Source organism: Branchiostoma belcheri, unplaced genomic scaffold (assembly GCF_001625305.1).
Source record: "Branchiostoma belcheri isolate BF01 breed outbred unplaced genomic scaffold, Haploidv18h27 scaffold5, whole genome shotgun sequence".
Lineage (NCBI taxonomy): Eukaryota > Metazoa > Chordata > Leptocardii > Amphioxiformes > Branchiostomatidae > Branchiostoma > Branchiostoma belcheri.
In genome coordinates, this window is record NW_017804131.1 from 342,885 (window position 1) to 360,388 (window position 17,504).

Genomic DNA, 17,504 nt, shown 5'->3' on the forward strand with positions numbered 1-17,504 from the left:
AACATGATGTGTATAACGTAAACGAAGGATAATTCTCACTGCCCGGTTCTGGTACTTTTGCAATTTGTCAGACAAGCATTTACCACAGTTTCCCCATATCACATCGCAGTAGTCTATTTTAGGTAGGACTATACAGTTAAACAACATTATAAGAGTGTGTTGGGGCAGACATGGGATGAGGCGTCGTATGACTCCCAGTCTGGAAGAGACCGCATTACACAACTTGTCAATGTGAACTTGCCATGTTAAGCTGGAGTCAAGCCAAACGCCAAGGTACTTATAACTGGAAACAACTTCCAAAATGGTGCCAGAAAGGATAACTGACAATTGTTCTGTAACTGACATTTGACACCGGGTCAGATGGTAATGCATAGACTCAAAATGGTGTACTTAACTAGTTGAATCCCGGCGCTACAACCATTACGAAGTTTATGTACAGTATAATACGGAAGCTTACAGACACTGCCTTTATAGACACAGTGAATAAGGTATAATACGAGTATCATACGCACTAATGGAGCCCAAAGAACGCTTGTCAAATTCATGAAAAGAAGCTTCTGTGATGATATAGAATAGTAGAAACTTTGGTCAAGCCGAAGTCATTCCACGCGCTCATCCTCATATCTCAAGCGTAAGAAGAGCAAACGGGCCGTGGCATCATTCGTTCTACCTCTCCTCCTCTTTCATCTGTCACCACAACCAGTGGCGTTGGTGGTTTATCACGTCGCCACCGGAGCATGAGGACAATTAACAACCCGGCTCGGAGCACTTCGTACAAATCTCCCTAAATAATGAACATCGTCCCCGTCCGGTTGGAAAGCGAGCACCCTTGAGTAAGCTTTATATTAACTCCGACCTCGACGAAGTAGCGGGTTTATCACTGCCAGGTGAACGAAAGGCAGCAATCATTTCCACCTTTTGGTAGAGGCAACGCGGTGTTCTCAACTCGAAGAAGCAGTTTCAAAGAGTTTTGCAACTTTTAATAAAAAATATACGACACTGTCAAGGACTTTTGCTGATTTACTGAAAATTTATATAATTTTTTTAAGTTAAGACCGTCACAGATTAGGCAGAACTAAAATATAGCTACTAGATTAGGCAGAACTAGAATATAGTAAATTGAACAGTTAGAATATGCCTTGTTTATGTCGATGTGTCAATATAGCGTTCAACATTGGCTCACTACTGTGTATTCAGGAGGCTGATTCTATCAGCATTCTCTATCCCTGCCAGTTGCTCGGCAGATTAGTGGGAAGATTGCCACAGACCGAATGATGTGCCGATTTGATTAACGCGACGACCCCTGACGTGCTCCAATCGGGCTGGACGACCTTGCCTTGCTTCCAGCACATTCCAACATGCCCCTCCTACCAGGGAACCAGCCAAAACCTCACAAATTTTTCGATACAAACCAAAAAAATCCTTTGCATAAAGAAGTCGTCAAATGTTATTCGACAAGATAAGAATTGAGCTACATGTCCAGGTAGCCGTATACTTGATAACGTTGTAAAGTAGTTTGCAGTTTGAGTAAAGCAGTTGATTTTATGTCTAGCCATTAGCCATAAATGGATAACGACGGGGTTTCGGGTAAACGTGAAGCGACGTTATTATGTAACAAAATTTTACCGACTCTAACACTTATTTTCAACCACAAAAACACCATTTTACCTATATAATAAAAGTACATTATCGACATGTAGTAATTAATTATGATGTAGATAGCTGCCCTGTATTTCATATCTACATGTAACAAGAAATGACAGGACCATCATGTTACATGGTTACATTAACTGATTCATCCTGGAATCAGTATATGCCTGATCCCTAAAAGCACCTTGTCCATCATGGTAATAGTGCCAGACACACCGTCGTCTTGTAAACGACTGGAACAGGTTGCTTGTCGGATTTGGAGCTGTATCGCACATTTTACGTGCCACTAGTCTGACACTGTGGTGCATTCTTAGAGCTCTAGATAGGGAATCTAATATGCAAGTTTGCTCACGACATGTTTAGCATTCGATGCACGCCACTAAGAAGATAAACACACAGGTTGTGGCCAATTTACTCTTATTAATACTGGGAACCATCTTACTGTCTACTGACATTTGATACTACAGTGATAAATGTTCTAACTATAAAAACACTTCTTACGTTTGCTGTTCAACAACCTCTGACTAAGGTACAATGCCAATAGATCAAACTCTAGCTAATAAATCTCATCAGTATCTTTGCAGGCCAGCTACCTTGGAATGTTCTAGAAATTGCAAACGTGTAGATTTTGTGCATTGAGTATATAGTAAGTTTGTAAATCTAAAATATGTAGCTGGTAATGTCATTACAGACTCAAGTACTTGACAATGAACGTACCAGTATACGTCAGGGCGTGATGAGCTTTGCTACTTTTCTTCGTCCACATTGACTAAGATTGCCTGTTGTTGCTGTGCAGCTTGCTATCAGGCAACACAAGGAATCGTAGCCGTCATTGGACCAGCTACCACCACATCAGTCAAAGCAGTTCATCCGGTCTGCGCAGGACTGCAGGTTTTCAATATGTTTTTTGATCTTCAAGTTTGTATACCAAGTCGAATGGATTAGGAAGTGTCTACCAAGTCGAATGGGTTAGCGAGTGACTGGTGTTTTGAAAGTAACAATATGTTAAGTCAGCGTACTGAAATTCTTACTAGAACAGCATTGTGCTAAATGGCTGGATTCAATATGAAGGCAGGATGAATTTGGATTCAAAGTGAATTCAGGATGGATTCTAATTTTCTAACTATTCATCTATGTTTTTCTCACTGACATTGGCAACAGTGAGCATAAAGCCATTGTGGTATTCGGTATTGTAAATTCAGAAATGCAATGTAGGTTCCACTTTGTTTTCCCTCCCAAGAGTACAACACACATGATTGTGAGCTGAGCTGCTTCTGTTTGTTGTTCACTCCTAGATCCCACATATAGCCCCCTGGGCCACAGACCCTACCCTGACAGACAACATCAACCAGTACCCATACTTAGTCAAGATGATGCCTCCTGACAGCATGCAGAGCAAAGCCATCGCAGCTTTTGCAGAAAAATACAACTGGAACAGATTAGCATTGTTTACTTCAACAAGCGACTACGGTAAGTAGTACCAGCCTTGTTATAATTGAATGAAAATTTTATGAAAAAATGTTTTGGTTGGTTTTGCAAGTCAATTTGTCTTAGCTTAATATGATCATAATGCATGCCAATGGGAGCGAACTTTCACGACAAAATTAGAGGAAAGCATCTAGTAGCTAGTTAGAATACAAATAAATTTCATTGTGCTCCCTGTCTCACATGCCAAAAATTGCCATGTAGATTATTTACGCAGAGAAGACCATTGTCATACCAAGTCGCATTCTGGACACCAATATAAAAAGCAGAGAAGTTGCTACATAGAATACAAATATATTAATGTGTGCTTCTTGTCGTACCTTATAATTGTCAGGTACACAATTATGTATGACAGACCATCGACAGGGGCTTATTAGATAAAGACAGTCTGATGCAATCTGACCATATCAGCTGTGCTCCCTGCCCTCCTAAACCTCACCTATTCGATCTGATTATGTGATTGGAATTAAATTGGATCAAAAACCTATCAAAGCTCTGTGACAACGATCGGATCAGTGCCTGTGGCTGCGCCTAAGCTGCCACCTTTCCGGCGACAGGAGAGGCATTGGAACGTAAAGGGCAAGTCGCATCTGTTCTATGAAGTTCATACTAGAGTTTGATCTTGAAAGTTTATCTAAGGGGAGTATGCAAATGTGGCATTTACTGACATTGTCATGACTATTCATGAGAAGACTCAGTAAAACGTCCGGCGTTCACAATCGGGGTGTCAATCTGACTTTATCGACTGAAGACAAGGGGATTTATGGTCGGATTAACGCGGTATTAAGGTCGGCGTCGGCGACAGACGCGCGGAGATGCTTCGATTTCTGTGAAGTACATGAAAGTTAGGTCACAGATATCAAAAGAAAAGTTTCGTCTTTGGAGTTTACTTGGCGGATAACAAGGTTGATGTTAGTTACTTGCTATAACTGAAAAACGAGCGGTGCAGTTAAGTTTGACACTGAAATGTGTTTACAGGAATTGGAAAACGAATTGTGCAGTTTGACATAGAAATGTGTTTACAGGATTACAAAACGAATGATGCAGTTTGACATACAATTGTGTTTACAGGAATTAACGGCGTGCGGGAGTTTCAGAAGATCGCTGCTCAGAGGGATTGGACAATAGTTTCCTCCGAACAGTACAACCCGATTGACAAGCCAGAAGAGCTCAACGTAGAGCCCCAGCTGCGAAGTATACGAGATAAAGGTAAGTAAATGTGCCGCAGTTCTTCTGGGAGGTAATTAGAGTGGTATGAGAAAGGGAAGTTCACTTTGAAATTGAACGCTGACATACTGTATATCTGTTTGTAAACTAAGAGTTGGGACCAATTACAAGAAAACATGGTTTTTATTATAGCTACGGGATATGATTAGGTGCTGAAACGACCCAGTGTGGAGCCATCTAACAAACATAATGCCCCCATGACGTCAATGAGTGGACATTAGTCAGGTTCTAGTGGAAGAAAAGGTTTATTGGAGAATATTTACCATACACTTTTAATTATTTAACAACTTTACTAGAAGAATACTTTATCTAACATGGGTACAAAACCTATTTAACACCCTCACGTTTTGAAACCAGGCTATACTTCACCGTCTTGCGAACTTTTGTTCACACTCAAACAAGAATGCAAAGACTTTGTAGGTAGTAAGAGCTTGATGTAAGTCTACCACGGGTGTACTTCATACTTCAGAGTAACAAAGAACCGGGTATACCTAGTGCCTGTTATGTTTTACGTTATGGAGGAACTTATAGACCTAATGGCACAGAAGGGGGGGCTGTTATCACCAGGTAAGATGAAAAACAACGTGGTTTCATTCATTTTTATGACTACTTGGCAAATTGTAAAGAAAAGTATGTAGCTTGTTCTTACCTCGTCTACATTAATGATATAGATCACAGAGACTTTCACATACACGTACATCACGTATACTTTCAAACATTATGTAGTTCAATATCTTTTGTACGTATTTACATCTCCAAATATAACTACAGACAAAGGACATTGTACCTAAGATCAAGTGAATGTGATCCAAAAAGTTGTACTTGACAGTTATAGAAGCTTGTAATTGTACTTCACGGTTAATTGTAATATTTTCATTATATTGCACTTATCATACAGGTAGTGATGAAATTTGTTTTCAGGAGTTCGGGTTGTAATATTGAACGGACTTGCGGAACATGCACGTGTCATTTTGAAGCAAGCCAAGGCCCTAGGCATGACCGGACATGGTTGGGCCTGGGTCGTCACGGATGGAATCACCTCAATAGTATGTATTTCTCTTAAACGTTAGTCCCTAGCAAGTGCTTTTCCTATGATTAGGATCATTATAGGATTATATTTATTATGTTTACCGAAGGGAAAATTGTTTTCGCTACGTTTTCTGTACTTCCGTTCCAAACACTGACCATTGACCTGGCCAATGACCTAATTTGTTGACGTCTCTTGCCATGGTAACTGGTGTTGGGTTACAAAATGTTGCAATTTTATTGTAGGAGGGATTTAGACTCCTGGCTGACCATATATATTAATTTATTTGAGTAGAAATTCACAGAGCAGACCATATGCGAAGGTAAAAATTATGCATTTGCTTTGCAAATGTTACCTTTCTAGTTCCATATTCTTTTTCCTTTTTACAAACAAGTTAGACACACTGAGAAGAAATTGTTTTCTATAGCCAACTCCCTTCGCATATTACAAATGCTATCCGCTCATTCTAAAACTAGTCACATTCCATTGTAAGCCTTTTCCAGTAGTGAGCGTTAGTTAGGATTAGTTTGTAGACAATAAAACGACATGCAGGGTTGAACTTTATGCGCTTATAATTCCTCGTTTACACATGGGGAGAACAAAAAAAGCAGGGCGTCTGGAGGTTGCTCACTGGGGGTTTGAGAGAATTTATTTCTACTTCAAACATACATTGACAGGGAAATACACACATATACATGTCCATATGCCCTGAATTGCGTAAGCTTGTTACAAAACAATTGTACATACCATATGTGCTGACTGTCCTAACCAAAATACATATAGTAACAAACGCTAAACCAAGATCCAGGCTCACAGGCTGGTGGTTGGTCTAGGAAATAGAGTTATTGTAAAGTCTGACTGCAGTGTGCAAGAAAGACTGTCTCAGTCGTTCAGTTCTGGCCTTGGGAAGAGTGAACGCACTGTTATTCCTCAGATTCTTGCCAGTGGCTGTGCGTCTTTGGGGGGGCACGAGATCGTGCAGTGGATGATCAGGCTTTAACATGTCCTTAAAGAGTTTGAATAAGAACAGATGACAAAGCTTATTAGCTTATACTGGGGAGGAGATAACAAACTAAACTTATTAGCTTATAATTGGGGTTGAATATTAAGAAAAGATAACAAAGTAATTACCCTTAAACGAAATCTCAAGAATCACCTACTTCTCTTCTCCGAACCCATTTGACATTTTTATTATTTTAAGATAAAGTCCCATTGACTTATTGTATTCTCATTATTTTATAGGTTATATTTATCCACAGTTTCAGGTTTGTATCTTCGTTATGAGTAAGAACGTCATTAACAAATCGCATTTAAAACATTATTAAAATATTGCCGTCCTATCCGCTATTTATCCATCATATCAGTCATATTGCGTTACTTAATAATTATTTGTTCTTATCTAATAACAATCATTATCATATGTTGTTAATATCATTTGTACTATTTATCAATTTCTATTATAATGCATGATACAATTTATGTTACCGGGGGAGGATCGCGGACAGGCAATAACGGCTTTTTATCCCCCCTCCGCATATCTCTTTTTGTTATGTTATGTTTATTTTATTTCTTTGATTACATGCCAATATAAAAAAAGTTACCCAATCATTCCGTACATGCTAGACTCTACGCTGCTATCAGTGGTTTAAAATATCTATAGAAAAGATAATAAATGGTTTGAGATGAGTTTAATTTGATTGCCTGAAGCTTTTCTAATTATAAAACTTGTAAGAGGTGTATAATCACATTTCAATGAAAGAGAACTGAAAAAATGGAGCCTTGCAGACATGTTTGCTAACTTCCGTGTGTATCAAGAGGGAACATAACAAACCCTACAGGAAATAGATCCTCTCTTTCTCTCTTTGCTAAATTGATTTTTTTTATTAACATTCTTATTGGCCACATGTTGCAACTTCAGGGAGTTTTTTTGGCTCAAGGCATGCAGCAATGACTCTTTTTTCTAATCTTTGAACTTATGAAGTATGTACCGACATCAGTCACAAGTACAATGTATATAACGGTCAATATACAGGTAAAAACACACAAGTTACAGGCATTGTTACAAGTTACATTAAGGACTATCCAGATGGTGATTGGAACGAGTTTAATCGTTTAGAGAGGACAAAAAACAAAACCATAAGAAATTGAAATGCAGAAAAACGTTTAACATCCTTTCATGCCATTTATAGATCTTAGCTAATAATTCAGTCAACACTCTGTAAAGCATAGTACTCATAAAACCTGTATAGTATATATATACATATATATATATATATATAGAGAGAGAGAGAGAAAGAGAAGAGAGAGAAGAGAGAGAGAGAAGAGAGAGAGAGAGAACTGCTCATTGTACTCTTTATAACTATATTATAGCATAGCGTAGCACGTACTTGTAGAGGTGTACTGATTCTTAGTGAGTAATTCTATTCAACATTCTTCCAGGCATAGTACCCGTTGAACCTATATTTAGAAGTTTGATAGACCAATATATATCAGCTAGTAATCTTATTATCTGCCATACATTGTATCTCTACAATCATTGTGCAATAAACTTTGACTTTGAATTGACTTTGACTACAGGAGGGCCTTTATGATCCGTGCCAGCCTGTCCCTGACCACCTGCTGGGTATAGTGGGCACCAGGGTGTCTGTGGGAAGAGGGACACATTATAAAGAACTCCTGAGAAGACTCAAACTGGCCAGGTCTCAGGGCACCGGGAACAGTAGAATAGGACGCAACAACTGTGGAGGATTCGTAGACGTAAGTACTACTATAGATTTATGGAATTGCTTTATAACTATAAAGAACAATACGCCAAAAGTAGTTACTCGAGCAAAATCACAAAATCACATCCAGTTACTTCAGTAACTGCTAGCTCTTGCGCGTATCTTATTACCTGGATGTCTAACCTTTATCGACGTATATAGAACAATATGTAGAAAAAAGGCTCTGGCATCAACCTATACCTCCTATCAAATATAAATTCTGTGTTTATGCCATACACCTGTAAGGCGTCATATTATGACACCTCATCTTTCTGAATGGCACCTCTATTTGCAATGGAGTAACTTTGATTAGGGTTTATTCAACATACTTTGTGATATGACCAAAATCGTCTTAATGTTACATAATATAATGCAGCTTTAAAGGTTACAGTTATAGGTGTTAAAGAACAGCTATACGGTTCCCGTACCCAACACTTGAATGGAACTATTTACAGCAGGCTACAGAAACCAGTATTCAATGCTCCATACATAACTACGCCCTTCACTCTTGACCTGCCTAAGATGATATAGAATTCTAAGGACAAATCTATATCTGTTATGACAAAACGTACACCTTTGCTATCAGTTATCCGTCCCTGAGGTACATGTAGCACTTTCTGAAATGGGCGAACCCCTATTCATGCTGACATCCGATTAATCGCCATTCCCCAAGGGTCTTCAAACCAGGTATAAGAAGGCCGGGGCTTTATCAGTTTTGACAATGTCGGTGTTGACAAATTCCGACGCTTCTTCCCAAAGGTTTACGCGTACGCTACTTTCGACTCGGTCATGGCTCTTGCGTACGGCCTGCACGACTTCTTGAGCTCGGGGAGGAATCTGTACGGCCCCGATATGCCATGTAACGTGTGCGAGGGCGCTCCCGGGGCACACCCCTGGGACCAAGGCGCTACCCTCTACCAGTTCATCAAGCAGGTCAGGCCTCAATGGTGTCATTGTCAAAGTAACTTTTAAGCAATTTGATTCTTACTTAACAACGACAGATGTCACAGTTACAGATGGATAAAGCGCACTTGTCTCTGACTCAAAATCCCTAAATACATAAATGTAAGTTTTGTTTCTCAGCATTTCTCAGCTCATCGTCCTACAGCTACCAAGAACTTGCAAACATGTCACAGTTGATTATGTAAAGTTCTGTCTTAATATATGTTACTTTTACTACACTGTCGTTGGTGTAATGAAACATGGTCCCCAACGACCACTTCCATGCATGTCACGTAAGGAAGTTGTCTGACATCCAGACAGCGCGCTGAAAAAATATACTATACAATAACTTCGTATACATGATTGCATATGTCCTACACAGGCCAATGGACCAGGTGCCGTGGCAGACATCAGTTTCAACTCCAGAGCCGCGCCCATGGAGAATCGCTTCGACGTGGTCAACCTCAGAAAGAAGGGAATGGCAAAGGTAAGGAAGAACTTCAAACCTGCTCAAGCTTTCTTCATACCACGTACCAAGCTGACTCCATTACTGAGCCAGCATTTGTGATATCCTGTTCATGATCAATACTATTCATAATTCAGCAAGGCGAAGAAAAAATGTGCATGTTATGAAAAAGTATGAATAACAGGAGTAAGAAGTTTACAGCCTCAAAGCATGTTCGAAAGTTGTATGACAGTTCAGCAGGATACAGATGTGTTGCAGAACCAATGTGTAGAATTATTCATACCTTGGCGCTCTGTTATTATGTTTTCTGCTGTAGAGATTGTCTCACCAGTCCCTTTGATTAAGGAATACCATAAATCACCTGGCTACACGGGCTGAAATATGGGTGTAGAGTGAGATTGGTGAAGGCCAACTGTGTTATCAACTGGTATCCAACGTGGTGGAGCTTGTTAGGGCGTCTTGCTCAATCATCTCGGACCTTTGAAAGCAAAATATACAATTTGTGTATAGCGGGGGGAACACCACGGGAAGTCCCGTAAAAACGCACCGAAACTTTTTGGGGTTTTATTTTGCTACTTCATCTACTTTAAAACTATTCTTTGAAATTATTGTTACGGATGAACTAAAGGATATCAGTATTTCCATCTGGAACGCCGCAGCTACTCAACGAGACAGTCAATGTACAGCTTTTCACTACCAAAACCCAGATGTAACAGTGGGAAAAGGATGTATGTGTACAGGGCCGTGAAACTCTGGAATTTTCTACCAACCGAGGAAAAGACCAGATCTCATATCAAACAATACACTAACATGGTGGTACATTTGGTAAAAGTTCGATAATTACCGCGTAAGGCAGAATGTTCTTTTTTTAATGATTGTCATGTATAGGTAAGACTTCTATGCAACGTGAAATTACTCGAATATTTTTAAGACTGTATCAGTGCATGATAAATGTGATTGTAAATACCTGTTTCTGTACCTGTATGTAATTGGTGTGGGAGCCCTGGAAGATTAGCGTCTTAAGGGGCTAAATGGCATCCCATTAAACTGAAACTTATACTGTGGTCATCGTAACTAAAGAAACCATGTTGAGATACCATTCTCAGAAAACAAATAGCATCAGCATTTTTCTTTCTTTTTGAGGAGAAATAATTCTATTCATTTTTCTCCACTGTGTGATTGATATGATAGCGATATTTCCAACATGTGTGTGCATGCATGTTGCGCCCGACCAAGCATGCAACTCCAAGCATGGATTGTAAACTACTGACAGCAACGTCATCACAGATTCAAAATCCAATCCCATGGACAGTACTAACGCTTACTTATGCACATGTCATGACGCCTGAGATATGCATGGTCACATGTAGCAACTATGTGCATATACGGGTATCTGATATATCATAAGTATGGTAGATGCCTGCAAGCATCTAGCATAAAATACGTTTAAAAAGATATCCCAGCGTGCGAGTAAAACAGGAGGGAATATGCTGTCTTGCAGTCTAGAAATTCGGTAATTCTATTATTTGGACTAAGGGGAATTTCATACATAATCTTCTTTCCCGACAGAAACCATTACCCAGTACCCCAGCTGATGCACGTCATATATAGCATATTGCCTGGCCCCAACGGATCTGCCCAAACTGCCCCTACAGGTCTTTACATCTCCCTGAAGTATATTTTACAGATCAAGTACGTGTGTTATCTTGACAATACATCGCAGTGTGTCATTTACAACAGAGAGATTCACAGCCGCCCGATGGCACTTCATCTGCAGACTTGTCTACTTCTGATGTAATGTGATTTTTTACGGTATGAAAAGTACAAAAGCGGAGCGCCGCCGGCAGCCATTTTGAAACCTCTGATCTCAACTCTGCAGTCCAGAAGCGTAGTTGGCACGGGCATCTTGAAAACTTTAAGAACCTCCTTCAAGCTGCTGTTTTTAAATCAAAGAACGCCAAGCTACATAAAATACCAGCCTTGCAGCTGCGTCCATGATAGTTCCTCTCAAAGGAATTGATAATAGACCACAATATTGAGGTCTTTAGGTCGTAAAGTTCTGCCAACTTTCCCAACAAAGTAAATTTCATGATAATTTGATATGAACTGTTTGAAAAGAGACAACTCGTGCCAAAAGGCAAACTACATAATAGTACATTACTATCGTCACGATTGGTCCTTTGAACAGCCAACAAATTGTGAAAAAAAATTCCAGTGTAAAATTTGGATAATGAACATTACAAAAAGCATTGAATGTGTAAAATTTTAAATCACTTAATGGAATGTAGCCACTCATGACAGAGGTACAGAGCACTAAGACACCCCTAACGTGTCCAAGATAATGTTTTAAAAGTAACCTTTAAAAGGAAAATTTGCTGAACGCCTAAAAGCAAGATGCAGGCTGCAATTCATTACCCTAACACGCCCAGGCAACCTAAGTATTCAAGTCTCGCGCGGAAATCTTATCACTGTGAAAACGGCTAATATAGCTGACATAGTGGCAATTTGTATCACTGAGAGAACTACTCGTCCAGAATTCTTACCAGTTTCGATTCTCTGTTCCTCAGGTCGGGGAATGGTCGGAGGAGGAAGGGCTGAGTCTGGATGAGCACGTAGTGTTCATGGGAGGTACCACGAAGGTTCCAGTGGACAGCTCGTACGATCTGAACAACAAAACGCTCATGGTCACTACCATACTGGTAAGATCTTAGTAAAGCGACTTTTGCATCAGTCTTTGTGTTCGCAACACTGAAACATAATTCTTCATAAACTTCAACTGAATTTTATTCCTGGTGGCGAATACCTGAGAACAAAATAGATGAAAGAATGAATCAATGACTTAATTTTTAACTTTCACAAACCTTGGTAGCTTGTATGATACTTAGCTGTGCTTTCGGAATTCCCCCTTCAAGTATCTATCAGGAACGAGTGACGTTATGAAAAATTGTCATTCTACGCTATCATATTTGATGCGGCACAATCTACTTAGGGAGTCACATTTCTACTTTATGACCAAATAAGTTATCCTTACTGCAAGCAAACCAACAAACCGTCAATGCCTGTAAGAGTCAACAGTGTAAACACCAAGTACTTTAGACCTGCGTTCACAATGTGCAAAACAAATATATGACATTTAGTAATAGACTGTACGTCCACTATGTAGCATATGGCACGATATTATACAGAATCGCCGCACGTATGTAGTGAGGAAAAGTGAATTGCCCAAGTAAGCAGTGAGGTGGGTTAATGTGTGCAAGTAGTGTGATGGATAAGGTATACGCAACTTCTTGGAAATTGCAATTTTGGCACTCTCTCAAGGGCAGGCTGCATATTACATTCTTATTGTGCGCCTACATGTAGGTAATAGGCAAGTCTATTTAGGGAACGACACAGACACAGCTATGAGTTGAAATTAAGAACAAACTGCTCATGACATCTCGTTTACTTCGATTACAAAAGTTGTAAGCTAGATGATTTATTCCAATTACATCTCGTTACATTGTCATGTTTAGATTACTGGTGGTTTAATCATTCTGTGCTGGAATAATGTAAGCCGTCAATTTATTAAGGAGGACCTATTTCCAACATCACATTTGATAAAAAAACAAAGTTAGTTATGTAACGCACATTGTATATATTGAGTGTTACCCAAAATACGTTAATACAAAGTTTGTTGCGAATTCATGTCCGAGGGTTATTTGCAAAGACAAAGGACATAATAAAATAATAAGTGAAAGCTTATTGCAAATCCATGCCCGAGGGCCAACTTCAAGAACATGATACAATAATAAACAGTAAAAATAAAAATAAATTATGCTACCAATGCTAAATTGACAATGATACTGATAAGTTATTGTTGGGTTCGATCTTTTGTGTGTGTAAATAGTAAAATTGACCATAGATACTACTAATACAAGTATTGCCTGTTTATCACAGGAGCGCCCTTTCATCATGATAAGAAGTGACCCGAACCTCCGCGGAAACGACAGGTTTGAGGGCATGTGTATCGATCTGCTGAACGAGCTGCAGAAGTCTCTCAACTTCCAATACAAAATCTACCTGGTGCCGGATGGGAAATTCGGTTCTCAGGATCCCATAACGGGAGAGTGGAATGGTCTTGTGAGAGAACTACTAGATGCGGTGAGTACGATGTCGCGGCGAAGTATGGCAGATTTAATGACATACGACGCCCAAAGGTAACTCAATTCTCTGGATAGATGCCATGCCATAGGACCTTCGGAGGCATTTTGTTGTAAATAGATTACAGAAAACCAATTACATGTATCATGATGCTGCTTCGAGCAGAATGTCGCTATCCCGAATCGACGTACAATCTACGTTGATGCTTCTCATGCGGGTCGTAGTCAATAAGGTCCTTGACTTATATGTAACGTAGATTCTTAAAGTACCATTAGAACATTCTATACTTTTATGATGTTACATATTTGACTGATCTTTGAACCTTTGTCAAAGTCAGTCGAATTTTTTGTTACAAAAATACACTTAACTACACTACCATATCGGGATCAGAGGGGCTTTCCTAAGTTGCAAGTTGTTCCCATTCAGTTACCTTGAAATATCCACTAAAAATATTTGTCACCAGTTTAAACTGCTGAAGAAGTTATCTCCAATGTGTACACAATCCTCATTGACGTAGATGGTCGCTGAAACATACAAGAACGTCCAGTCATCACTAGTAACATAACAGCCGGTGGACGATATAAACTCCCTGGCACTTTTGATCAATTCCTGACATCACGTATCCGTAAATTCTCGTGTGAATAAGGTCCCGTGTCTGTAACCGTAACTATCGCGAGATTACGTTTTGAAGTGATTGGTCATTCATTATCCTAATGAAGGCGACAGTGGTTTCTGAAAATTTGATATCTGTGTAATCTTTGTGTTGGAATAAATTTCAATGTTTTACTATGATTACTGCCAACATAGATGAACCTTCATGATCATAAAAGAACGTGTTTATTCCATAGAAAGCTGACCTGGCAGCCGCGACCCTGACCATCAGCTACGAACGTCTGCAGGTCATATCCTTCACCCAGCCCTACCTGGACCTCGGCATGTCCATACTCATGCGGAGTCAGGACCCCAAGAAAAACCTCTTCGCCTTCCTGGACCCGTTCAGCCCAGACCTGTGGATAGCTTTTGTATTGTCTATGATCGTCGTGTCCTTTGGGGTCTGGTTTTGCAGGTATGATTCTTACGCCTTCCTCATTGCATATAATACTAAAGTTCTGTAAACAAAATCCCATGTAGACTGTGTACACAACGTTACAATATGTCAAATACACACGTCTGCTCCTGCGCGAAACCCGTAATGTATTGTAGCAGAACTTTATCAGAACGTCCCATATTATGTCTAGTATTCGTGCATATAAGGTTAACATTACGCCTGTAGTTTCAAAATGTTATGTTAGAAAAGATATCGTCAGCAACAGGCAAAATTATGATGCAGCGTTGACTAACATCTAACGAAAACCGTGAAAAAAAACAGCATTTCACGCAGTACGTTTTGCCGACGTGCTTGCCAAAGAGTAGGTGGGAGGGGGGGCAATGTAAAACTACTCCTATGACAGTGAACGAGGACCAGCCTTTCGCTAGCTCTCAGAACTACCTTTCTAGTTAGACATTGATGGATTTCGCAATTACACAGGAATCTTCTCCTTCATCAGACAGTCTGCATGCATGTCTTAAAATATGTAGGTCGCTTCAGCGATTCTACAGGCATCTTGGTTCTTGGCTCATCCTCTTCATTGGGAATATAATATTATGTTATTATATTCACCCATCTTTCATGTACATGTTTTATTTACTCAGTTATTGTAAATCATACACTTCTGTCTTTATTCTGTCTATTCCTACCAAAGGTACTTCTATCAAACTAAACATCCAACAAGAGCAATAATCATGCATGTTCCACAGCACCTTCAGTCCCTATGGACACTACGGCGCGCATGCACAACGTACCGACCCACAGGACACGTCCCAAGAAGAGCTGAGTAACAACCTGAACCTGTGGAACTCCTTCTGGTTCGCCTTCTCCTCCTGGATGCAGCAGGTTAGTTTTCATAAGTTCTTTGACTTTTGATCCAACTCAAAGACAGATCACTCATCAAACCATCCACATGGGTCGTCAGGTGGAATCTGACCCACTCACGTTCTATCACGTTGGAATGTAACGGAAAAGTGCTGGTTAAAACTGCCAGGAAGCTGATACCGCCCGCCGGTTGAAATATACGTAGCTACATAAATCTTAGTTTTGTCTTCTCTCCACAAGTGTCTATGGTCAGTTGTAGTCAGTGCATTCAAGTTTGAAATATTGATGGTTAGACCCAAACACTATACACACGCCTGCAGCCAATATTTACAAAATTACGTGATGCAATTAAAACAATTTGGCAGTATTTAATCGATGAGACCAAGCCAAATAATTTCTGAATAAGTTTGGTCCAGGACAAGATAGTAAAGAAGTTTGTGAAGGTCCTTGACCAGATGTGAAAATGTCAACGGCAAAATATAATACCAGTCTAAATCACTACCCGATCGATTAGCCTTGAATGTTTATAAATCACACGTTTCTAGCTACTGGCAGAACATTTTGGAGGCCACCAGAGATGCTTTTACGTCCTATCACAGCATTGTGTGCAATTGCAATTGCAGTAGATAACTGCTCGTAAACACACCGTCCGCAGAAACGAACAAGGTCATCTTTGACAATTTTCACCATTACAAACGTTCTTCCAATCTCGCGGCCTACCAGGGTCAAGCCAGGTCCATCTCTGAGCTGATCCCGACGGTTTCGTACCAATTGGAAGGGCTCGATGTTTTATCCAACAGCTCACCTATGGGCAGTCTGTGGTTATCTATCATCTGGCTGTAGCTGGCAACTAGCTTTACCACTATAGGAGAAAGAGTTGTCAAAAAGTAGAGTTCTGATTCTTTATATGAAACGGTGTTCACTCTTTTTGCCCACTTTGTTTCCCAGAAATAACCTTGCGTTAAGTCTAAAATCTCAATTTAGAGGAATTGTTCCAGTTGAATGGCGTAAGCAGAAATTGAATTTTCTACATCTTAAAACCTATTTTCAAATACATATTGTATGAGTATGAAGCACAAACAAAACGCTGCAGTGTAAGACCATAAGGATTTCTGGCCAGTATAGAATGGCGTTTTCCATGTTTAAGATTAAGTGAACTTCTTGTTCACCATCTGTCCGTATAAAATATTAACCGCTACAAGCCATAGAATACGGTATCTATATAATACGTGTGAAGCGATTGAGTTATGTATAGAGGGATTACTTTCCAATAACTACGGGCACGTTTTGATTTTTATATTGCTGATCCGATTAGTCATACCCACGCGCGTACAACTCGAATAAGTTCATGGTCACTATGCTCCACTTTCCGCATACAAGTAATAATGTTTTCACAATTATGAATAGACACGCTCTGGGTTGCTACTTACTGAAAGGAAATTCATTTTAAAGCTCTAGAGGTAAAAATAATATTTGTGATGGTTAATAGACATGTCTGTTGTTGGGGAACTTTGTACAAACACGTCTATTTATTTCCCCCACTCAAGTTATTGTTCATATCGTTATGACATGAAAAAAAGTTGAACGTGATTGCGCTAAACCAACTGTGCCAGCTGCCGTCACGCTCTAGGTGAAACTAGTATTTTCAGAACGTTATGACTCCATATATCCTGACGAGTTATATCCTACGAGAAAATGAAGTGACTCTTATTGAACATGATCGTTGTAGACAGTAAAGGCTGTAACATAGCTCGTACACGCGAAGCACGTCTCATTGCAACAGTTTCATGACAAAGATTTGGTCGGCTTATAGCAATACCAACCTCACAATACTACCGACTTATTGGGTACAACTGACTGAACTACGAGATACTTTTTTGGGTAGATTCTAAA

The 17,504-nt window shown here is 39.7% G+C and overlaps 1 protein-coding gene across 1 annotated transcript in view; it reads left to right on the forward strand.

Annotated features, from left to right (window-relative positions):
* LOC109479613 (glutamate receptor ionotropic, kainate 2-like) overlaps positions 1 to 16,565 on the forward strand; it is a 19,165-nt gene extending 2,600 nt beyond the window's left edge. Inside the window, exons 2-13 of the mRNA XM_019781599.1 lie at positions 2,447 to 2,541; positions 2,946 to 3,120; positions 4,207 to 4,344; positions 5,284 to 5,408; positions 7,967 to 8,146; positions 8,911 to 9,084; positions 9,476 to 9,580; positions 12,127 to 12,258; positions 13,496 to 13,699; positions 14,548 to 14,765; positions 15,497 to 15,632; positions 16,560 to 16,565. Of these exons, the coding sequence (XP_019637158.1) occupies positions 3,021 to 3,120; positions 4,207 to 4,344; positions 5,284 to 5,408; positions 7,967 to 8,146; positions 8,911 to 9,084; positions 9,476 to 9,580; positions 12,127 to 12,258; positions 13,496 to 13,699; positions 14,548 to 14,765; positions 15,497 to 15,632; positions 16,560 to 16,565 (1,518 nt within the window). The 5' untranslated portion in view covers positions 2,447 to 2,541; positions 2,946 to 3,020. The remainder of the gene's footprint in view (positions 1 to 2,446; positions 2,542 to 2,945; positions 3,121 to 4,206; positions 4,345 to 5,283; positions 5,409 to 7,966; positions 8,147 to 8,910; positions 9,085 to 9,475; positions 9,581 to 12,126; positions 12,259 to 13,495; positions 13,700 to 14,547; positions 14,766 to 15,496; positions 15,633 to 16,559) is intronic.
* The last annotated feature ends 939 nt before the right edge of the window (positions 16,566 to 17,504 follow it).